Source organism: Erinaceus europaeus, chromosome 15, assembly GCF_950295315.1.
Source record: "Erinaceus europaeus chromosome 15, mEriEur2.1, whole genome shotgun sequence".
In the NCBI taxonomy this organism is placed as follows: domain Eukaryota; kingdom Metazoa; phylum Chordata; class Mammalia; order Eulipotyphla; family Erinaceidae; genus Erinaceus; species Erinaceus europaeus.
The window spans coordinates 47,566,287-47,591,571 of NC_080176.1; the positions used below are offsets into that span (position 1 = coordinate 47,566,287).

General features: G+C 36.8%; 1 protein-coding gene across 1 annotated transcript in view; it reads right to left on the reverse strand.

Annotated features, from left to right (window-relative positions):
- Positions 1-24,216, reverse strand: part of CCDC178 (coiled-coil domain containing 178) — a 351,501-nt gene extending 327,285 nt beyond the window's left edge. Inside the window, 4 exon segments of the mRNA XM_060172327.1 lie at positions 15,021-15,174; positions 18,900-19,042; positions 23,342-23,613; positions 24,201-24,216. Coding sequence (XP_060028310.1) covers positions 15,021-15,174; positions 18,900-19,042; positions 23,342-23,613; positions 24,201-24,216 — 585 coding nt within the window.
- Between the last annotated feature and the right edge of the window lie 1,069 nt (positions 24,217-25,285).

Below are 25,285 nucleotides of genomic sequence, written 5' to 3' on the forward strand. Positions count from 1 at the left end.
TCGGGCGGTGGCGCAGTGGGTTAAGCACATGTGGCGCAAAGCGCAGGGACCGGCGTAAGGATCCCGGTTCGAGCCCCCAGCTCCCCACCTGCAGGGGAGTCGCTTCACAGGCGGTGAAGCAGGTCTGCAGGTGTCTATCTTTCTCTCCCCTTCTCTGTCTTCCCCTCCTCTCTCCATTTCTCTCTGTCCTATCCAACAACGAATTGCGTCAACAAGGGCAATAATAATAACCACAACGAAGCTACAACAAGGGCAACAAAAGGGGGAAAAAAATGGCCTCCAGGAGCGGTGGATTCATGGTGCAGGCACCGAGCCCAACAATAACCCTGGAGGAGGAAAAAAAAAAAGAATAATCAATCAGATATAAAGAAAATGTAGAAATTATGAAAATAACTCATAAAATGCTGACGGTCCACTGTACTTTTATAAAAAGACCATTTAAAAAAATTGTTTCATTCTGTCACGACTGGGCTTTGTAATATTCTGAGCAAAATTTTTCATGTACAAAGACAGAGACAGGCAGAAAGAAAGAAAGACACAGGGAGTAGGTCGGTAGAGCAGCAGGTTAAGCGCACGTGGCGCAAAGCACAAGGACAGGCTTAAGGATCCGGTTCCAGCCCCCAGCTCCCTACCTGCAAGGGAGTCTCTTCACAGGTGGTGAAGAGGTCTGCAGGTGTCTTTCTTCTCTGCCCCCCCCATCTTCCCCTCCTCTCTCTATTTCTCTCTGTCCTATCTAACAACGACGACATCAACAGCAACAACAACTACAACAACAATGAAAAACATCAAGGGCAACAAAAAGGGAAAATAAATAAATATTAAAAAAAAAAGAAAGAAAGACACAATAGCATAGCACAGTATCCTCCAGGGCAATGGGGATCAACCTCAAACCTAGGTTATAAGATTCGACTTTTTTTTTTAATAACTACAATCAGTAATAATGTTTTATCAGTTCAGTAGATGGAGCTGAAAAACATAATCTGATGTTAGCACTATAACAATGAATAGGAACAAACGGTATCTCCACAACTTTAGATGATAGGATTGAATATCTAATAAGGGTAATATTTTATTTAAGGCTCTCATAAATGATTTTTGTAAATAACTATATGTAATAAAAGTGGTCATTTTGTCTATAAAAGCAATAATCTGAAGGCTGGCTTGCTGTGTGTCCAGGATAACACACACATTACCTGTGCAAGCCCTTATATGCACTCACAAGGGGAGACTTTATGAGCAGTGAAGTAGTGCTGCAGCTGTCTCTTTCTCTCTCCTACCTCACCCTGCTCTCTCAATTTCTTTCTTTCTCTATTAAAAAAAAGAGGGGGGGGTAACTACTGGGAGCAGTGGATTCATAGTGCAAGCACCAAACCCCAATGATAACCCAGATACAAAAAAAAAAAAAACCTGTCCATTAAAATAATCGTGACAATACAAATGTGTTGTCAAAAAAACAATATATTCGGTAATCACTTCAACATAAATGGGAGAACTTCCATAAAGAAAATACAACTTCTTAAAAGAGTCAAACATGACTATAAAAAGTGTTTTGCAGAAGTTTAATAAAAGATAATGTAAATTATCTTAAAAATAAAGTCATATATAACAGATTAAATTAACTGTATTAATTGAAGAATATGAAAATTAAGAATAAGCATAATGCTAGAAACTTGAACCCAGATATTTGAAAAACCTACCATATACTATGGTAAGATGCTTTTTTTTTTTTTTGGTGTTATATATAATAAAGGTGAGGGAGAAAATTTGAGCTAAAAAATAAAATTGATTTTATATTTCAAAATGATATCTGATCCAGTGAGACAGCAATTATTTACTTTAATTAAGGGGACTGAAATTATAGAATCTCTTTAATCATATAAACTCATCTCTTTGCTGTATTTATTTATTGTACAAAAGTTTTTTTCAGATAAGCAAAAAAACTCAATGAAAGTATAAGACAGTAAAATAATTAATTGATATAAGTTCATTTGTTCATCTTAGGCTAAATATGTCATTTGCTTAGTAAATCAAAAAGATGTTTGTAAGTTTAGCAACATTTTACGAAAACTGCGTTACAATATATGCAATAAACAGAAATTTAGGGTAAGATAGTGAGAAAATGTGAAATAAGAAGTCAACATTCTGCAGGCGGGCAGCAGCGCACATAGAACAAAGCACAAGGACCTGTGCAAGGATCCTGGTTCGAGTCCCCAGCTCCCCACCTGCAGGGGAAAGTCACCTCACAAGTCATGAAGCAGGTCTGCAGGTGTCTACCTTTCTCTCCCCCTCTCTATCTTCCTCTGTCCTCTCAATTCCTTTCTATCCTATCCAAGAAATCGAAGAAAATGGCCACAGGAGCAAAGGATTTGTAGTGCAGGCACTGAGCACTAGGCAAAAAAATAAATAAATAAATTTTTAAAAGTCAATATTCCAAGAATAGTTTCATTTTTAAAAGTTTTATTTATTATTGGATAGAGATAGAAATTGAGAAGGGATGGGGAGATGGAGATAAAGAGACATCTGCATCCCTGCTTCACCACTCATGAAGCTTTCTTCCTGCAGGGGACCAGTAGCTTGAACCTGGGTCTTTGCACACTGTAGTGTGTGCGCTTAACCAGGTGCACCATGGCCTAGCCCCCCAAGAAAAGTTCTACAAAAAGTATCAGTTAAAGTAGCACTGTAAGAATATTTGAAACCAAGGGCTTTGGAGAAGGAAGAAAAGGGACAGGGTGAAGAGGTGTTAGGTTTCCTGTGAACAGAGGTGGAAAAGGGCCCAAACTAGGGTGAAGGTGTTCTACAGACACTTATCACAGGGTTTGTGTTTGTCTTTTTCTTTTAATTTGCTTTCTATTTTTCCTTTTGTGGAAGAGTCAATTGCAAAAGTGTTTATTCATCAAAGTACAAAAAGCCTCTCTAGAAGCCCCACACAATAAGGTATATTAGAAAAAAAAAAAGTTGCAAGCAATTAAATAACTCTATAGCCATATCAGATAATAGGTAACAACAGGGACAAAAATTAGTTGAAAAATTTAAAAGAAATGTTCTGGAAGGGAAGAAGGTGTCCACACTGGCTTTGTAAATCTCCAAAATATTCTTGGCAATCAGAAATTTGCATATTCACTGGGAAGTGTGGAAGTCCGGAGCTGTTCAAGCACTGTAACATCAATTCAAAATTCCTTTAAATTCTTTTTTTACATTTTTATCTTTATTTATTTAGTATTGCATAGAGTCTAAGAGAAACTGATGAGGGGAGAAGGAGATAGACACCAGCAGCCCTGCTTTACCACTTGTGAAGCTTTCCCACTGTGGGTGGGAACAAGGGGTTTGAACCTGGGTCCTTGTACACTACAGTGTGTGCACCAGCACCTTTAAATTCTTAAATTCTTAAATCTTAAATTCTTAAATCTTAAATTCTTTAAATTCTTAAATCTGGATGACCTTACATCTCTATAAAGCACATGAGAACTAAGGCAGTGTTGACAACTTCTGGGATGTGTGTTGAGGTTATACCAGAACATATACACAGAGGTGCTTGGATGTTTCCAATCTTCGAAGGATCTTTTCCATTTACTAATAGACCACAAAGATAACTGAGAAAAGACTTCAGTGGTTACATATGACAAAGAAAACAGATTTTACAGAGTCCATTAAGAAATGCCATTAAGCAAACAAGTAATTGCTCTTGAAGACAGCATAAGGAACTAATCCTGGGGAGAAATGAGAAATTTATTTTCAGTGTTGCCACCTTATTAAACTTTCCAACAAAAATATTCATAAGCATATTCTAAACTTTTTTTAATATTTATTTTATTTATTTATTCCCTTTTTGTTGCCCTTGTTGCTTTATTGTTGTAGTTATTATTGTTGTTGTTGTTGGATAGGACAGAGAGAAATGGAGAGAGGAGGGGAAGACAGAGAGGAGGAGAGAAAGACAGACACCTGCAGACCTGCTTCACCGCCTGTGAAGCAACTTCCCTGCAGGTGGGGAGCCGGGGTTCGAACCGGGATCCTTATGCCGGTCCTTGTGCTTTGCGCCACCTGTGCTTAACCTGCTGCGCTACAGCCCGACTCCCAAGCATATTCTAAACTTTAAGGAGTGAACATTATAGCATTATTATGCCATTCACAAAATATCTGAATATTATTTTAGATAATAGCTTTTGTAATAAATCCCATAAGGTACTATGAGAGTAGTAAAGAAAAACATGTTGGGCTGTTGGAAAAAGTCATCAGAAAAGATTTATTTTTTTATGTATTTCTATGCAAAAAGGTGTCAAGACTTTTCTAAGAACCCAATAAAATATATTAGTATCAACTGCATTACATTGTCGTTCTGAAAAACTGTCTATAAATAACTTAGTTGGGAATACAAGGAGAGAAGATATAGAGAATATAGAAGGTTCTCTCAAGTTTTGCTGCAAATAGTAATAAGAAAGTCCACCAAACTATAAATATTTTTAAAAGCATTAAGTATGCAAGACAGGAAAGTAAAAAGAAACTTTATCATAAACTTAAAAAACAAGAAGGAAATTATCACTATAAATACATACATTAACATTTTAAAAATTAGAAAATTTTAGAATTATTAAAGCCAAGACTCATTTCTATGTTAACTGGATTTTTATATTTTTTTGAAATAAACAATGCATACAGAGAGAAGATAAGCAAAGTTATAAGAGCAATCTAAACAAACTATTACTAGCCTAATGAGTGAAAGAAAATAGTCACACATCATGCATCTGACAAAGGAGCGATATCTAAGATACATAAAGAATGCATAAATTCCACCAGAAAGGGGGAGGGGGAGACATTTCCATGAATTAATGGGAAGAAAAGCTGAAGGGACATTTTATCAAAGAAGACTTACAATGGTCCACAGTTATATTACAAAACATGCTCAGTCAAACCTATTTCAGGGGAAAGAATAACAAGGAGATAAAGATAAAGATGAGTATGGGATGATCCCACTCATCAACAGAAGTTGAGTAAGAAGATTTGAAAGGGAAACTAAAAGCAGGACCTGACCAAATTGTAAGTAGGGCACCAAAGTAAAAACCCTGTGGTGAGGGGTAGACATGCAGCTTCCTGGGACAGTGGGGGGGTGGGAGTGGGTGGGAGGGATGGGTCACAGTCTTTTGGTGGTGGGAATGGTGTTTATGTACACTCCTAGCAAAATGTAGACATATAAATCACTAGTTAATTAATTTGAGAGGGGGAAAATCAACTGTATGTCTCGAAGTTTTTCAAAACACAAACTGAATCGTTTCAATATATAGGCTGTGTAATTGATATGCAGACTCTCTCAAAAGCCTAGACCAAGTAGATCAGAAGCAACCAATAGCACAGCTACATACAAGATACTGGGTACTGTACAGCAAACCCTAACAAAAGGACTTTTCAAAGTTAACCCAATTACCAAATAATGTGATAACATTAACTATCAATTGTCTTTTTGAACCCTAAGACAGCAGGAACCTCACATCTCCACTATGGAGCCTCTACTTATTGGATAGGGCCCACTTTCCAGTATGCCTCTCCCAATCCATATCAAATAATACTGCATCAGCCGATCACAACCTAACCAACGCAACGATTGCCACCTCAACATGCTTCACTTCAGACTGTGTCCAGAGACTTCACGTGTGGAAAGACAACCCTTCAACTTCATTACTCGGGTGAGACCTTTCCTTTCATAGTATACTCTAATTTCATCTCAGGTGGTTCACTTTCTAACAAAGTCCCAAAACCTAGATATACACCAGTTTCTGTGAGAGAGAGCATATGTTCACATGTAACCGTAAACTACTGCAAAACATATGCCTGAAAGCAGAAGTGCACTAGAGTTTGCAGTGAGTACCCCCCTAACACTTCCTCTCCTCGATTCCAAGCTTTGGGTCCATGATTGCTCAACAATTTGTTTGGCTTCGTATGTTAACTCTCTTTTCAGTCACCAGGTTCCAGATGTCATCAGGATGCCGGCCAGGCTTCCCTAGACTGAAGACCCCACCAATGTGTACTGGAGCTCCGCTTCCCCAGAGACCCACCCTACTAGGGAAAGAGACTGCCACCTCTCCAGATTCAAAGGAGGTCTCGAAACTTTACATCAGGCTCAACCTGACGCTGTTGACTGGCTACGGAAGAAGGGCAAACGCTAGAAGAAGAAGGGAAAGAGAGAGGCAGACTGGGAGTATGGACCGACCAGTCAACGCCCGTGTTCATCGGGGAAGCAATTTCAGAAGCCAGACCTTCTACCTTCTGCAACCCACAATGACCCTGGGTCCATGCTCCCAGAGGGATAGAGAATGGGAAAGCTATCAGGGGAGGGGGTGGGAAATGGAGATTGGGTGGTGGGAATTGTGTGGAATTGTACCCCTCCTACCCTATGGTTTTGTTAATTAATCCTTTCTTAAATAAAAAAATTAAATTAAATTTTAAAAAAAAGAATAACAAGGAGAAATTATCTCAAAGTGTGGAATGGCCTGTATCAAAAAGGCTACACACAAGCCCTGGCAAGAGTGTAGAAAATATCGGGACCCTAATACTCTTTTAGCAGGAATATGAATTGGTCCATCTCTAAAAAAAAAAGTGTAGATTTGGCTGAATATTAAACATAGATTTACCACCTACAAGGTATCTATCCAAAGTACACAAATACACTAATGTGAAAAGATACACTGATATTTGTGTTCAGTGAAAATATGTGCAGTGCGCAGTCAAAATATGGAAACAACCTCAATATCCAACAATAGATCAGTGCATTTAAAAAATAATAAAGATGTGGAGGATATATATACACACTGGAACACTATTCATGCATAAAATTAATTAAAATCTTGTGGCTTTTTTGCCATAACATGGACAGACTAGAGCAGGATATGTTAAGCAAAATGAGTTAAGACAAATACCTGAATATCTTACTAATAAATAAGACATGGACTACAACAAAGAAATGAAAAAGACAAACAAAATGAAACAAACCTCTGAATCTGAAACCAAAGTTACTAAGGGGAATGGTGAATTGAATTTGAAGAGTAAAGGTGTTCCATTTTTGTTGTTTTCATTATATTCCTTTACTTTTTAAATCTGTAGATAAATCTACTTTTATTAATGTCAAAGTAATAATTTTCTAGTTTATTAGCTTTCACAGGTAGATTCTTTGCCCACTCCCCACCTCCCTCTTCTCTCTCTGGGACCTGATAGAATCAGAGTTCACAGCCCTCTGGTCATCTTCCACTAACGTTTCTCCACCTCTGGGAGTATGGACCAAAATTCTTTATGAGATGCAGAAGGTGGAAGATATGGCTTGTGTAATTGCTTCTCCTCTGGACATGGGCATTGGCAGGTGGATCCATACCCCCAGCCTGTTTCTATCTTTCCCTAGTGGGGAGAGTAAAAGTGTTGTAATGGCCTATGGTAATACTGATATTATCCTGGTAAGTGTGGTGTGGTGATATATTTTGAAGAAGTTTGAAACTGTGCTCCTAAGGCATAGGATATTGTAAATCCATACTACATCCATATAAAATAAGGACACTATATTCTATTATACTAAAGTAATATATTTGAGAATCATAATCCAGTTGAATTATATCTACATTCAAATTATAAAATTAACCTCAAGAATATATATTTATATATATCATGAAATGACTAAAAAATTGGATAAATTAAATTGCACATGAAAAATAAAATACTAAATTAAACTATTTGAAAATTTAAAAGTATGTTATATTTTCACCAAGGTGTCTTATTAAACTTCTCAGCAAAGGTAAATCTGAATTTATTCCTTAGGCTAAAGAAAGGAAGAAAAACTTCACAATTCATTTTATAAAACTAGCATAATCCTGGTAAGAAAATGTATCCAATATAGCCTTAATTAAGAATAGTGTAAAACAGATTAATTTATGAATATGAATGAAAATCTAGATAAGATAATTGCAAATCAAGCTCAGCAATAAATTAAAAGAATAAACCATAACCAAGCAGAGTTCATACCAAGAATGCAAAACTGTTTGAATATTAGCATAATACATAATTTCAATAGCTCAAATAATAAACCTTTCAAAATTATCTTTGCAGATGTTCAAAAACATTTTGCGTAAGTCAACACCTATCTCTTACAGTCTTTGTAACCTGAATACATCTAACATGAGAATGAACATACACCTGAAAGCACAGTTAATTTTAAGCATGTATTTCAATTATGAAATGAAATACTGCCATTTCATAAATGCTATTTGATATTTTATACATGTCATACAATTAACAAAAACTAAATATAGAAACAAAATACTATGATATCTTACAATGAAAAATTAGCAATGTGCATTTTTATAAATTATCTATTACATATTTTATCCTTATAACACATACACATCTCATATGGTAAGGTGATAAAAAAATTACATTGCAGTGCGACTCTACCACTTACTAATCTAGTGTCTATAGGAAAATTATTCAGTCTTTTTAGATAGAACTCTTATTTGGTAAACTCAGAGCATTAGTAATAATTATTGGCACCTGTATTCTGAGAATTAGACTTTGTCTTTTAAAGAAGGTTTGGGCAATTACTCAGCAGACAGAATTCATTCCCGTGCATGCATGAGCCACTAGCTCTGTCACCACAACCTACATGACAGAGGGGTGTTCTCTCTCTCCCTCTCCAGTAAATATAAGACTAGAAAATAAGAGCTTATGACACAGAAATAAGAAAAGGGTATTTGTGATATTTAGATTCATATTATATAGTATATAGACCAGTATGTTAATAAGTGTTAAGTTTCTACCAAACATAATTTCTTGGGGCCAGGTGGTGGTGCACCTAGTTGAGAGTGCACGTTACAATGCACAAGGAGCCAGGTTCAAAACCCTGGTCCTCACCTACAGGGAGAAAGCTTTGCAAGTGGTGAAGCAGAGTTGTGAGTGTCTCTCTATCTCACTCTCTATCACACACCCTCTCGATTTCTGCCTGTCTCTATCCAAAAAATAATCATAAAAATATAGAAAAAAAACAAAAATAAAAATAATTCTAGAAATATGAAAATAAATGTGTCCCCAAGGAAGGGAATCATTTATAACCCTTATCTATGAATTAAAATATAAAAAGTAATGTTAGAATCACAAAATTCTAAATCCTGAAAAGTCATTACCTATTACTGGCTAAATGGCTGCATAAAAAATAAAATGACTATGTGAGTGTGTCATATGTGTGTCACAAGAAATTAAATCTGCACATGATTATATTCTGAAAAAAAGAGATTCCTGGAGGACATAAACTTAAAATTAAAAATGGAAAAAGGATTGCAGGGGCTTGCAGATTTACTTGCAGGGGCTGGGTGGTGGCACATCTGGTTGAATGCACACATTACAGTGCACAAGGACCCAGGTTCAAGCCCCCAGTCTCCACCTGCAGGGGGAAAGTTTTGTGAGTGGTGAAGCAGGTCTGCAGGTGTTTTTCTGTCTCTCTGTCTCTCTCTCTCTCTCTCTCATCTCCTTCCCTCTCAATATCTGGCTGTCTCTATCCAATAAGTAAAGATAATAATAATATATAAAAAAGAAATATCACCTGCAGTAAAAGGAATAAAGGAATTCTGTTCTGGGGCCAGGTGGTGGCATATCTGGTTGAGCGCACATGTTACAATGAGCAAGGACCCAGGTTCAAGCCCCTTGTCCCTGCCTGCAGGGGGAAAGCTTTCCAAGTGGTGAAGCAGGGCTGCAGGTGTCTCTCTTTCTCTCTCCCTTTCTATCTCCCTCTATCCTCTCGATTTCTGACAGTTTCTATCCAAAAAATAAGCATAATAAAAAATTTTTTTAAAAACTCTGTTTTTGGGAGTCGGGCGGTAGCGCAGTGGGTTAAGCGCAGGTGGCGCAAAGCGCAAGGACAGGCGTAAGGATCCGGGTTCCAGCCCCCGGTTCCCCACCTGCAGAGGAGTCGCTTCACAGGCGGTGAAGCAGGTCTGCAGGTGTCTATCTTTCTCTCCCCCCTCTGTCTTCCCCTCCTTTCTCCATTTCTCTCTGTCCTATCCAATAACAACCACATCAATAACAACAACAATAATAACTACAACAACAATAAAAAAGACAAGGGCAACAAAAGGGAAAATAAATAAAATTTTTAAAAAATCTTTTTAAAAAATTCTGTTTTTAACAAGGAAGGTAAGTGTAACAGTTTATACAATAAATGTTCATGCTTGAGGCTCTGAGATCCCAGGTCCAGTCCCAGGCACCACCATAAATCAGAGCTGAACGGAGAAGTAAATGAGTAAAAATAAATAAATAAGTAAATATGGTAACTAAATAAATAAATAAAATCTTGATTTGGTAGCATTTTTAAGAATACATGGGACTTTTACAAGACACAGTTACAAAAGATTTTCTGGTGTACAAAAACTTTAAGTTGAAGTAAGATATGCCTTGCAATTTTAAATAAATTCAGTTAGGTTTTCTCCTGAACTAGAAGTGAAAATTGTATGCCAAGAAAATAAAGCATAGAGATGATGTACGTCATTACTTTTAATTGGGTTTGAATATACCATCTTTGAAAATCTAGTTTAAAGATACTTACAGTGAATAAATTGAAAAAATAAATAGTTTATCTATACCTGATAATGGTCTCATATCCCCTAGAATGTGTTATAGTCTTCAAGTGATTTCTGTACTTGGAAAATTGTACTAACCTTATAAATAAATTCATAATACCTCATCAAAAATAAAGTTTGTTATGGAGAACAAGGTATGCCATTTTACATTTGATAGAGATTATCAAACGGAATTTAAAAAGTGTTTGTAGGTCCACTGAGTGAATTTCTCTATTTGAAAATATTCTATTAATAGTGATATTTTTATAGATGCGAAATTTCAGCACAATTAGGAAATTAAGGTGATAACTATTTAACTATATATTTTAGGTATTTTTTTCTATTGGCTGGGTTTTATCTCCCTGATTCTTATAGTAGATCCTGTGAGAAATTATAAAAAGTAAAGCTTTGAGAGTCGGGTGTTAGCATAGCGGGTTAAGTGCACTTGGCATGAAGCTCAAGTACCGGCGTTAAGAATCCTGGATCAAGCTCTGGCTCCCAACCTGCAGGGGAGTCGTTTCACAAGTAGTGAAGCAGGTCTGCAGGTGTCTCTTTTTCTCTCCCCTCCCCCCGTCTTCCCCTCCACTTTCCACTTATCTCTGTCCTATCTAACAACGATGACATCAATAATAACAATAATAACTACAACAACAATAAAAAACAAGGGCAACAAAAGGGAAAATAAATAAATAAATAAATAAATATTTCTAAAGTAAAACTTTATACATGAAAGTAAGATTTCAAAATATTTAGAATGCCAGTGAATACTTTTTGACCCCAAGATATGAAAATCTTCTTTTCCCCTCTTCTTCTCCCCTCCCTCTCCACTTCCCTCTTCCCCACCCTCCCTTCCCCTCTCTTCTTTTCCTTCTGAGTAGTTGAGGAGCCGAGTCAGGGCCTAATATATAGGAAAGTTCACAGATCCCTGGTTGTATTTTCACTGAGATAAAGAAAAAGCAAGAGACAGAGACAGAGACAGAGACAGAGAGGGATGGATGTTACAGCATAAGAGATTCCCCAAGAGCTACGGCAGCTCTCATGTAGTGCTGAATGACACATATGACAAGGCATTTGACCTGCCTGGTGAGTGATCTTTCTAGCCAGAAAAAAAAAAAATTCTGAAACACATTCAGAAAAGTGTAAAAATCAAAAGAAAACATTAATGTGGATTTTACTACATAAAAATGGAAGGTTTTCTTTATCAAAAATTGTAAAAGGTGAATATAGACTGGATGGAAAAAAATGTTTCGCAATGTCATAAGGGCTTTACCATTTTGGCCAACTTTTTCAGACAGAAGAAAAAAGTCAGAGGGGCCAGGTGGTAGTGCACCTTGTTGAGCACAGATATTACTGTGTGCAAGGACCAGGGTTCAAATCTCCAGTCCTCACCTGTAAAAGGAATGCTTTGCAAGTGGTGAAGCAGTGTTGCAGGTGTCTCTCTCTCTATTTCTCCCTCTCTTATCATTCCCTTCCCTATCGATATCTGGCTGTCTCTGTCCAAATAAACAAATAAAGATAATAAAATTTTGGGATCTTGATGGGGATAGCATTAAATTTGTAGATGGCTCTGGGTAATATATTCATTTTGATGATGTTAATTCTTCCATCCCATGAACATGGAATATCTTTCCACTTCTTTGTGTCTTTTTCAGTTTCTTTGAGTAGTGACTCATAATTTTCATTATACACTTCTTTGGTTAGGTTTACTCCTAGATATTTTATTGTTTTTGTTGCTATAGTAAAAGGAATTGATTTCTGGATTTCAATTTCTTCTAACTTAGTGTTTGCATAGAGGAATGCCACTGACTTTTGAGTGTTAATTTTTTAGCCTGACACCTTACTATATTGCCTGATGATTTCCAAAAGCTTCTTGCTGGATTCCTTAGGTTTTTCCATGTATACTATCATGTCATCTGCAAATAAGGAGAGTTTGACTTCTCTTCCAATCTGTATCCCTTGAATTCCTTGCTCCTGCCTGATTGCTATGGCAAGAACTTCCAACACTATGTTGAATAGTAATGGTGATAGTGGGCAGCCCTGTCTAGTACCTGATTTGAGTGGAAATGCTTTTCACCATTGAGTATGATGTTGGCAGTAGGTTTGCTATATATAGACTCCACTATCTTCAGGAATTTTCCATCTATTCCCATTTTTTGTAGTGTTTTGATCATAAAGGGATGTTGTATTTTGTCAAAGGCTTTCTCTGCATCTATTGATATGACCATGTGGTTTTTGGTCTTGCTTTTGTTGATGTGGTGGATCACATTGATTGATTTACGTATATTGAACCAACCTTGCATGCCTGGGATAAACCCCACTTGGTCATGATGAACAAACTTTTTGATATACTGTTGTATCCGGTTGGCTAGAATTTTGTTCAATATTTTCGCATCTATGTTCATCAGAGATATTGGTCTGTAGTTTTCTTTTTTGGTTGTGTCCCTGTCTGCTTTTGGTATCAGGGTGATGTTGGCTTCATAGAAGCTGGCAGGGAGTATTCCAGTGTCTTCAATCTTCAGGAAGACTTTTAAAAGTAGAGGTATTAGTTCTTCTTTGAAGGTTTTGTAGAATTCATTTGTAAAACCATCTGGTCCAGGACTTTTATTTTTTGATAACTGTTTCAATTCCTGCAATTCCTCTCCTGGGGATATATCCTAAGGAACTCAACACATCCATCCAAAAAGATCTGTGTACAAATATGTTCTTGGCAGCACAATTTGTAATAGCCAAAACCTGGAAGCAACCCAGGTGTCCAACAACAGATGAGTGGCTGAGCAAGTTGTGGTATATATACACAATGGAATACTACTCAGCTGTAAAAAATGGTGACTTCACCGTTTTCAGCCGATCTTGGATGGACCTTGAAAAAATCATGTTGAGTGAAATAAGTCAGAAACAGAAGGATGAATATGGGATGATCTCACTCTCAGGCAGAAATTGAAAAACAAGATCAGAAAAGAAAACACAAGTAGAACCTGAAATGGAATTGGCATATTGCCCCTAAGTAAAAGACTCTGGGGTGGGTGGGTGGGGAGAATACAGGTCCACGAAGGATGATAAATGACATAGTGGGGGTTGTATTGTTAAATGGGAAACTGGGGAATGTTATGCATGTACAAACTATTGTATTTACTGTTGAATGTAAAACATTAATTCCCCAATAAAGAAATAAATTTTTTTAAAAAGATAATAAAATTTTAAAAAAGAATAAGAAGTAAAAGTCAGAGAGACCTAGAGAGAGGGGCAGACACCACAGCACTTAAGTTTCACGCATGATCGTGTCATCTCTCACGTAGTGTACTGAGAGCTTAGACTTGGATCATGCACAGGGCAATCCTAGTTGCTAGCCAAGGTGTTACATGTACTGGAGTAAATTCTATCATTCTCTCTCTCACTGTCTCTCTTTCATGTGAAATTCTATCTCATACAAAATAAATTATAGGAGGCCGGGCAGTAGCACAGCGGCTTAAGCGCACATGGCGTGAAGCGCAAGGACCAGTGTAAAGATCCTGGTTCCAGCCCCCGGCTCCCCACCTGTGTGGGGGGGTCACTTCTAGGCAGTGAAGCAGGTCTGCAGGTGTCTATCTTTCTCTCCCCATCTCTGTCTTCCCATCCTCTCTCAATATCTCTCTTCCCTATCCAACAACAACAACAGCAATAATAACAATGATAATAATAACAACAATGAACAATAAGGGCAACAAAAGGGAAAAAATAGCCTCCACGACTAGTGGATTCATAGTGCAGGCACTGAGCTCCAGCAATAATCCTGGAGGAAAAAAATTATATATATATATATATATATATATAGAGAGAGAGAGAGAGAGAGAGAGAGAGAGAGAGAGAGAGAGAGAGAGAGAGAGTGTGGGAGGGAGAATATTCCAAGTATGGCTGCACTACTAATAAAACAAGGAACTCCATTCTAAAGACCTGGGAGCTGATTTTTGCCAAAAATGAAATCTGATAATAGACTAACTCTAGAGTCTGCAAAAAGAAATGCAAGGTTCCTGACACCTTGATTTCAGTTTCAGAAGATCTTAAGCAGAACCAGTTGAGCAACAAGCCTGAGAAACTTTGAGACAATAAATGGATTCTGTTTTAAGCTGCTAGGTCTATGTCAATGTGTTAGCTACAGAAAACCAACAGAGATGTGGAAAGATGTCTCAAGGTGGAGTGCGGGGCTTGTATTGTGAAGTTCTGTGTTGAAAACCTAACACCACTCACACATGCTGAAGCAGTGTGCTAGTCACTTTTGGTTCCTCACTCATAAATTAAATAAACATATCATATATACATATAACATATATATGCATGTTTTTAAATAAAGAAAAGTAATAGAGACAGAATATGCTCTAAATACTGTTGAATCATCACAGAAAATGAATTTTAATGGCTTTTGCTGAAAACTAACAACATATTTCCAATTTGACTATACTAACTTACCAATTTTGCTAAAGAAGCTAATTCATCCTTTGATGTCTTGGTTTCCTTTATAACTTCTGTCACAGCCTCTTCGTCCTTCTCAATATTAATGTTAATATTTTCTATTGACTTACAGTATTGATTGTATAGAATGTCAAGTTTCTCTATCCTTTTCCTAAGAGAAAAGTTAATTTTATCCAAATTGAATAGAAAAGGAAATTATAATATTTTGTTTGTGAGTTATTATTAAGTTATTATTAAGATTATTTTTTAATTTTAATGGGAGAAGGGTTAATGGTTCACATACAGCTGCTAACACAGGGGTAAAATTTCTCATCTCACCATGATAGGTGTCTGCAAAACACTCACCTCGACCTAGGTCCTTTTTTATCATCATGTATCAAGACCCCATGTCCCCACTCCCATCCTCAACCCCTCCCCCTCCTTCTCCTCCCAAAGTCCTTTGCTTTAGGGCAAAAACAGAGACAAATACAGAGAATAAGTCCTAAGATTATCTGCAGAATTCTCTACACAAATTCTAAAAGCCAGAAGGGAATGGCAAGATATATACTGAGTGCTCAATAAGAAAGATTTTCAGCCAAGAATATCCATCAGTCTGTCATTCAGACTAGATGGAGTAATAAAAACCTTCTCAGACAAGCAACAGTTGAAGGAATCAGTTATCATCACACCTGCCCCACAAGTTGTTCTAATACACACTCGTATTAACTTACAGTCTCACAAATAACTATTTAATTAATATGAGAGGGGGAAATGAAAAATAAAACTAAAAATAAATAAATAAAAATAAAATTTTACTGAAAATATTGAAAGGATTTTTCTTTAAAGAAGCAGGTAGTCAAGGAGATGTTTCTTTACATTTTTTTTTTCTAGAGAGCACATGCCCCCCACCCCCATCAATATTGTACATGACAGGTAGAAAATGAAGAGCAGGAGCCTCAGCTGACAAAATGTAAGTCTAAGTGTGATTAAATGTCCTTCTTTTGAAGTTATTTTTATCTCAATGTGAGCTATTTCCTGAGTGCAGAAAATAAACTACAGATTTTAAGTTAAGAGATAAACAATGTCCAATGGAATGGAATAATGTGATAGAATGTAGAAGTTACACATATTCGTTCAAATGTCTTTTCATCTCTATTTTGTGTAAAGTTGATGACACCAATTTCTCAGAATTTTATGTTTAAGAGGTGCCTACAGGGTCAGAGGGTGGTACCCTTGGCTGAGCATAAAAGCTAGATAATGCACATGGACGCAGGTTCAAGCCTTCAGTGCCCACCCACGAGGGGGAAAAGCTTCACAAGTGGAGAGGCCATGCTCCAACTATCTTTCTCTCTCCCATTCTATCTTCCTCTTCCATCTCTTGACTTCTCTCTGTTTCTAACTAATAAATAAATAATATATTTTAAATAAGTAAATACATAATAAAAACTGGGGACCGGGTGGTAGCGCAGAAGGTTAAGCACACATGGCATGAAGCACAAGGGCTGGCTCAAGGATCCCAGTTCGAGCCTCCGGCTCCCCACTTGCAGGGGGGTCATTTCACAGGCGGGTCTGCAGGTGTCTATCTTTCTCTCCCCCTCTCTGTCTTCCCACCTCTCTCGATTTCTCTCTGTCCTATCTAACAATGACAGCAATAACAACAATAATAATAACCACAACAATGAAAAACAATAAGGGCAACAAAAGGAAAAAATAGCCTCCAGGAGCAGTGGATTTATAGTGCAGGCACTGAGCCCCAGCAATAACCCTGGAGACAAAAAAAAACACCCTAATATTGCCTACTAGGTTTGCTCACACTGGCAGTTTAGGGCATATACAAATGTTAACTACAGAATAACCACAAGTGGTTAAATTAGGAGCACTATCACATTAAAAGCTTCTGTAGGCTGCTTTCTTGTCCAACAGGTTAGAGTCACAGTGTAAGTTTGCATGAGGTAGTTACCAAATATCCTTCTAAAAGAACAGAGACAGAATCATCAAACTAGAAGGAAAATAACTGTGAATGGAGCTAAAACTAAAGGGAACATGGAAAAACAGAATCAAATTCAAAGATGGTCATAATTTGTAAATGCTTTTAATGACTCCTCTTTAATAATGGGTTAAAACTTATATTAAAAACGTATCTAGGGTCTAAGGGACAGCTCTGAACTGCCATGAACATGACCAAGATTCAAACCTTGGCACCACATGGGGAGTGCTATAACATCAAAGGAAACTTTGGTGCTGTGCTGTCTTGTCCTTTCTCTAGCTTTCCTTCTTCCCCTCTATGACTGAAAATAAAAGTAACCTGGGACTGGTGCAACTATGTGTGTGAGGTCCAACTTGAACCAAAAAAAGAAAAAAGAAAGGAAAAGAAATCTATCCATGTGATGTTTACAAGAGTAGTGTACAAACAAGGCAAAAAGAACTGAAAACATTTCCTAGACAAATATCAGTGGACCCTAATGAAGCTATTCTAATACCTTAATTGAAAAGAAAGAACATTTATTCCCAGAGCCAACTCATAATGATAAAAGAGGTAATCAAGTCGAAAAAATATATAACAATTTCAAAGTTATTGAAGAGCCTCGTAGATAAGGCAGTATATCTGAAAAAGGATTAATATCTAAAATAGATAAACATATGAAAGTCAATAGTGAAAAATAAACATCCTATTAAAAATAGGTAGAAGTTCTGAACAAATATTGCACTAAGAGGTACAGATGACTAACACACATACACTTGTAATTACTTTTCATGAGAGAAATGTAAATCAGATAAGCCACAATGAGAAATTACCTCTCACCAGTGATAATGGGAAATACAAAAAAAAAATACAAGAAATACGAAAATGTGAGGAAAAGAAACTGGTCTCGAACCTGGGTCCTTGTGCCAGGCCTTGTCCATAGTAGTATGTGCACTTATCCAGGTGTATCATCACCCAGCCCCAGAACTGTCTTATTTATTAAATGTTTAAACCCATTTTGAAATAAACATTGGAGATAATGTACAATAAACTTAAGGAGATGTAATGGAAATTATAGAATTTTGTGTAAACTTTGTATTTTGCATTTTCTTAAATGTATTTGATTCCAACTTCAAAATGAATGCATTTTTCTACGCTGATAAATCTGAATAAAAACTGCATTACATGAATCACTGTCCTACAGAATCTAAAGTCAACAAGAAGAACAGAATATCATGAACTATCAGTATATAGCAAGAACAATAATATCACTTTGTAGAGTCTGTGTGTTTTAAATATTACATACGACTATAAACAAAACAAATGTAAGCTAAAGTAATTATTTCATATGTTTACAATTAATATATAGCTACACCTTTTTCTTTTAAGATAGGGGCAGAGACAGAGTGGAAGAGACCTAGAAACTGAAGCTTCTTTCAACCAGGCACAAACCTCCGTTGCACACATGATGAATCAAGTGAGCTACTTTATTGGCCCAATTTTTGTTTCCAGAGAACCACAAGATTCCAGCTCATGGTGGTGCTGAGGAGAGAACCTAGGACGGCTCTTTTTGTATGACCACTATGCTATCTTCCTAGTACAATGTGGTTATTATGCATTTTTAAAAATAATATTACACAATGGACTTTTTATTTCCATAGCTGTATATAGATCACACCTAAATATCCACAATTTGGCAATGTGTATGAAGAGCTTTAATAGCACAAAAATGTAGCTTTACAATTTTATATCCATAAGATTTAGATATAGAGACTATATGTGTATATATATATATATATATATATATATATATATATATATATATATATATACTTAAGGATCAGAAGAATGTAGATGGTTTAGCTTATAACGGTTTCATTGTATTTAATAGCTTAATTATACATGATTTAAATAACACTTGTGAAAATTCTTACTTGTACTCTTCTATGCTTATTTCAGTTTTAGCAATATCTGTCTTCATTTCTTCCACAAGATTTTTAGCATTCAATTTGGCATCTTCACAGTTTTGTGTAGCCTCTTCAAGTTCCTCATGAACTTGTTTGTATTTATCTAATACCTAGAAGTGACAAGTCATTTTGGTAATCTGCGTAATTCATGGCCAATTCAAAGAAACCAAAAAGAGAAAGATCAGAATAAAATCTTAAAAGAGTTTTGATTTAGACGAATTTTTTATATTACTTTTCTCCCATCATGTTGTCTCTTTGAGCACATGAGAGTTTTAGGTTACCTTTACCCTGAAAGCATAAATACTAAGAATATTAAAGTTACAGAAGAAAACAGCTACAGTAACACAGTATGATTAAAATAAATATACCTTCATTCAAAACACTGTTATTTTTGAAAAATTAGAAAATGCAGCTTTTCATAAAATGAAAACACCTGTAATATGTTCACTTAAGAATAATCATGATAGAGCAGGAGGAGGACCTAGGCTGGGGGTCAGAGTGTTTTGCAGAAAATTGGGAAATTTCACACATGCATAACCATTTGTATTTACTATGAATCATTAATCCCTCTAATAAAAAGGGAAAATAATTATTATGATATTAATGTGAAAGTTCATTGGTTTCATTAATTATCACACATTATAAAAGTCTACTTTTTCTGTTGTCTATTATTTTTTAATATTTTATTGGAAGGATTAATGGTTTGCAGTAAATACAGTTGTTGATACATGTGCAAAATTTCTCAGTTTTCTGCAAACAATCCCACCCCCTACTCCAGCCTAGGTTCTCCTACACCATCATGCACCAGGGACCTGAAAGCTCCCCCACCCCCAAACCCCAAGTCCTTTACTTTGGTGCAATACACCAAATCCAGTCCAAGTTCTACTTTGTGTTTTCCCCTTTCTGTTTCTAATTTTTAAATATTTATTTATTTATTCCCTTTTGTTGCCCTTGTTGTTTTATTGTAATTATTATAGATGTTGTCCTTGTTGGATAGGACAGAGATAAATGGAGAAAGATGGGGAAGACAGAGAGGGGGACAGAAAGATAGACACCTGCCGACCTGCTTCACCACTTGTGAAGTGACTCCCCTGCAGGTGGGGAGCCTGGGGTTCGAACCTGGATAGTTATGCCGGCTCTTGCACTCTGCCGCCACGTGCTGTGCTACCGCCCGACTCATATTGTTTCTAAATTCCTATCAATGTGTGAAATCATCCCATATTCATCCTTCTCTTTCAGGCTTATCTCACTTCACATGACTCCTTCAGGCTTATCTCTCCACTAAAGTGAAAGAATGGTGTAGTGATCATGGTGGGAACTAAATATCTTATTGGGAAATTGGAGGGATAACAGTATAGGAAGCACTAGGAGAAAGCACTAAGGAAGGAACATGCTTTCCCTCAGGGATAAAGTGGTAGACTACGCTGTCTCCTGAGAAAAACAATAATTTCCACTAGTTTTTAGAATAGCACAGAGAACAGTAGCCATAATTTTCCTATGCACAGACTGAAATATACACATTTCAGCAGAGAATAAGAAATATACTAAGATGGTGGGATATACATAGAATTACAATAGAAAGTTTGATGTCAAAGGAAGGAAAGCATCAAATAATTTACCGTAGTCATTTTGTCATTACCATTAAAGGAGGTGAAACTTCAGCATTTCTGGATGGTGGTATCTATTCTTTCATATGGTTTGAGTGTTTAAGTCATATGCATAAAATGCATTTTACATCCAAGGTAATAAGTGATTAGTTATAAGTGTTTCCCACATTTACTCTTACATGCAGAATTATGAACTGCTTTGAGTTAATTGCTGTATACTGTGAGAGAGAAGTTTTTGACCTTATTTTTTACTTGTTATAGAAATTATTCTTTCTCCCAATGAATTTCTTAGCATCATTGTCAAATTCAATTGACCACAGAGGTATATGTGTTCAATATCTGTCTACTCCATTATCTATCTTTTCTCTACTTCTGCAATTGTGATACTCTTTTACTTACAAGAGACATGATCATTCAGGAATCATTTTATTAGTAAGATAATAGTTTACTGTCTTTTTTTTTTTTTTTTTTTTACCAGAGCACTGCTCAGCTCTATCTTATATTGGTACAGGGGATTGAAATTGGGACTTTGGAGCCTCAGGCAAGAGAGTCTCTTTGCATATCTATTATGCTGTCTCCCCTACCTGAAAATAATAATTACGGGACAGATGGTGACACATGGATACAATTTAAAATCATCTACTGATAGGGATCAGCACACCACTCCCATCATCAACTAATGTCTTTCTCCACTATCATGCTTGGGTCTCTAGAGCCCTCTCTAACTCTTCTCATCTCTCCTTACTCTAGAGTTCTTTGCTTTGTTGTAGTATATCACATCCCATCTAAGTTTCTTCCTGTTTTCCCTATCTTTCATCATTTCTTAGATTCCACTGATATTATGTAAGATCTAGTATTTATTCCTCTCCTTTTAACTTATCTCATTAAACAGGATTCTCTCAAGTTCCAGTCAAGATGTAGCACAGGGGAAGATTTCATCACTGGTTTTGGTTGGGTTTTTTTTGTTTTGTTTTGTTTTTGCTGAGTAGTACTTCATTTATCTGTTCTTGGGCAAATGACTTGTTTCCAAGTTTAAGCTATTAAAAATTGTTCTGATCACCAACCTGACTTCCCTGGGCAGACGACTTCACCAATGGAACCCCACCTTCCCAGAGCCCTACCCCACTAGGGACAAACAGAAATATATATATTTATTTGAAAGAGAAAAGAGGAGGGAGGGTGTGAGGGAGGGAAGGAGAGAGAGGGAGGGAGGGAGGGAGGAAGGGAAGAGGAGAGAGAGAGAGAGAGAGAGATAACCATGTCTACACAACTATTTAGATTTTTCCCAGAAACTTGATTTCAGGATAACTCTATCTTTAGTGAATGAAGGTGATACATGGAATTGTTGTAGGGCAAGGGAAGTATTAGTAAAAATAACAGGGTCACAAGAAATAGCATAACAGTTTACACAACAGACTTTTGTGCCTGATGCACCAGATGTCCCTGGTTCAAACTTCAGCACTACCATAAGCCAGAGTTTAGTCATACTCTAGCATAGCAGGAATAATAGTAATAATAATAATAATAAATACATTTAATAGAAAATCTAAGTAATTCATTTTACCACAGTACTTCAAAAGGAAAATTAAATATCACCAAAATATTTTATATTTATGGTTTTTATCTCACCTAACAGATGCATACAGAATGATCTCAGTTACAGGTGGGACTTAAGGAACAAGGAAAGAGAGAGTCGGGCAGTAGCACTGCAGGATAAGCCCACGTGCATAGCGCAGGGACCAGAGTAAGGATCCCTGTTTGAGCCCCCCTGGCTTCCTACAGGGAAGTGACTTAACAATCGGTGAAGCAGGTCTGCAGGTGTCTCTCTTTCTCTCCCCGTCTTCCCCCTCCTCTCTCCATTTCTCTCTGTCCTATCCAACAACAACGACATCAATAATAACTACAACAATAAAACAAGGGCAACAAAAGGGAATAAATAAATAAATATTAAAAAAAAAGAAACAAGGAGAGAAAGAGAAAACACAGGGTGAAATTTAGGTGAGCTGTGGTCTATGGAAGGGAAGTCAAGGACTCTGGTGGTGTGAGGGAAAAAGGCAAAAGGGCACTGGGGACCCAATGCAAGATGGTGGTGGAGAAAGATCTAAGTTGTTAGTGTGAATGGCAGAGAGATACTGTCGTGGAGAGAGAGATATAAAACTGTAATCATAAAACAACTTTCTTATGATTTATTAATTCTCTAATGATATTTCATATACTTTATATTTACTATTTTCATCAAAAATAAAATTTATTGACATAATATGTTCTACTTGCATTGTCCCACAGTTTGAATACAATGTTTAAAAAACAATATAAGTATCCAAAATTGGGGGGTGAAGCGGTGGCACACCTGGTTGAGCACACACATTACAGTGTGCAAGGACTCAGGTTCAAGCCCCCGATCCCCATATGCAGGGGGAAAGCTTCACGAGTGGTGAAGCAGGTCTGCAGGTCTCTCTCTCTCTCTCCCTCTCTATTCCCCCTCCCCTCTCAATTTCTCTCTGTCACTATCCAGTAAATAAATAAAAGAAAAAGAAAAAAATTAAAAAATAAGTATCCAAAACTGTATTAGTAGCAAAATGTTATATATATGCCTAAGTATAAAAATAAAGGAGACTAATTTGTGTACACACCAATCAAATCAATTGCATTACATATAATTTAAAACTTCTTTGGGAAGTAAATAATATGTAAATTTTCATTAAGAGTAAGTCTTTAAATACATGAGAAATTCTTATAATTGAAATACTCTGTACAATTAGCAAATCGTTAAAATGCATACTCATTTGTTTAGCAATTTACCTCAAATTTTTTCCTGTAATATTCCTTTAGAGTTTCCAATTCCTGGTTTCGTTTTAACAACAGTAGAGGGTCTTGTTTTTGCATGTAGTCTATATCTGATTGAAGCTTTGAATTAGCTTCCTCTAATTGTCTCTTTTGTTCCTCAAAATGTTTTAGTTCATGAGCATCAGCTTCGAGTAGCCATTGTAATTCCACAATATCTCTCAAATAGGCCTCGTGTTCTAGATACACAATAAGAAAAGACAATCAGATTGTTTTCATTTTATAAATTACTTATGTGCAATTTTATTTTTTCTTATTGCCACCAGGGTTATCAATGGGGCTTGGTGCTGGCACTAGGAAACGCTCACTGCAACCATTTATTTCCTCCTTTTCTTTTTTCTATATTATTTGATAGGACAGAGAGAAATTACAAGGGGTGGGGAAGAGAGAGAGGGAAAGAGAAAGAAAGACACCTGTAGACCCCTCTGCAGGTCGGGGGAATAGGCTCCAAAGCAGGTTAACACGTGCATGGTAACACGTGCATTTAACCAGGTGTATTACCACCCAGCCCCAACACATTTTTTTTTGTACTCCTCATTCATTGAGGTAATGAAAATAGGTTTTATGACTTAATAATTATTTCTTTCCTAATTTTTAATAGGACAAAGAGAAACTGAGAGAGGATGGGGAGAGAGAGAGAGAGAGAGAGAGAGAGAGGGCACTAGACATCTGCAAAGCTGCCTCAGGGCTCCTGAAGCAGACCCCTGTAGGTGGGGTATGGGAGTTCAAACTAGGATCCTTGTGCTTGCTAATATGTGTGCTTAACTGCATGTGCCACTGTCCAGCCCCAGAATTATTTTAACTTAATTATACTTACCATGATTTATGTTCATACTGAACTGCAAATAACCAATCTTGTGTCAATGAGAGAGCTCACAGGGAAAGTGACTACATTACAAAGCACGCCCGGGTTGAACCACGTGACAGCATGGGGAGGACTAGTGATAGAGAAGCTCCAGTACCAGGGTGGACTCCATCTCTCTCTGTCCTTCTCACCTGCCCATAAGTCCCTGCAATCACGGGCATCTGATTTTTGACAAGGCAGCTGGCAAACTATTAAGGGAGAAAGGAGAGGGCCGGGTGGTGGTGCACATGAAACTAAGCACAAGGACCTGCATAAGGATTCCAGTTCAAGACCCTGGTCCCCACCTGCTGGGGGGTGGGAACTTCATGAGAGGTGAAGCAGGTCTGCGGGTGTCTATATTATTCTCTTCCTCTTCTTTCAATTTCTCTCTGTCCTATCCAATAAAAATAAATGGAAAAAATGGCTACCAGAAGCAGAGGATTTGTAGTACAGACACTGAGCCCAAAAAATAACCCTGGTGGCAAAGAGGGAGAAAGAGAGAGAAGTCTCTTCAACAAAGTGTTAGGAAAATTGTGTTGAAACATGCAGAAGAGTGAAACTGAACCACAGCATTTTACCACACACAAATGTAAACTCCAAATGGATCAAGGAATTGGATGTTAGACCAGAAACTATCACTTAGAGGAAAATATTGGCAGAACTCTTTTCCATCTAAATTTAATAAGCATCTTCAATGACACAACCCAGGTGCAAGAAAGACAAACACAAAAGTAAATGAATGGGACTGCATCAAATTGAAAAGATTCTGTACAGCAAAAGAAATCACCATCCAAACTAAGAGTCTCCTTAGAGAATGAGAGGTCTTTACTTGCAATATATCAACCAACATGATACTAACTAAATTCATATAAAGGGCTCACCAAACTCAAATCCAAAAAAGTAAATGATCTTATTCAAAAATGGGGAAAAGATATGAACAGAATATTCAACAAAGAAGAGATCCCAAAGGCTAACAGGCATATGAAAAAAATGCTCCAAGTCATTGATTGTCAGGGAAATGCAAATAAAGACAAAAATAAGATATCACTTCACTCCTG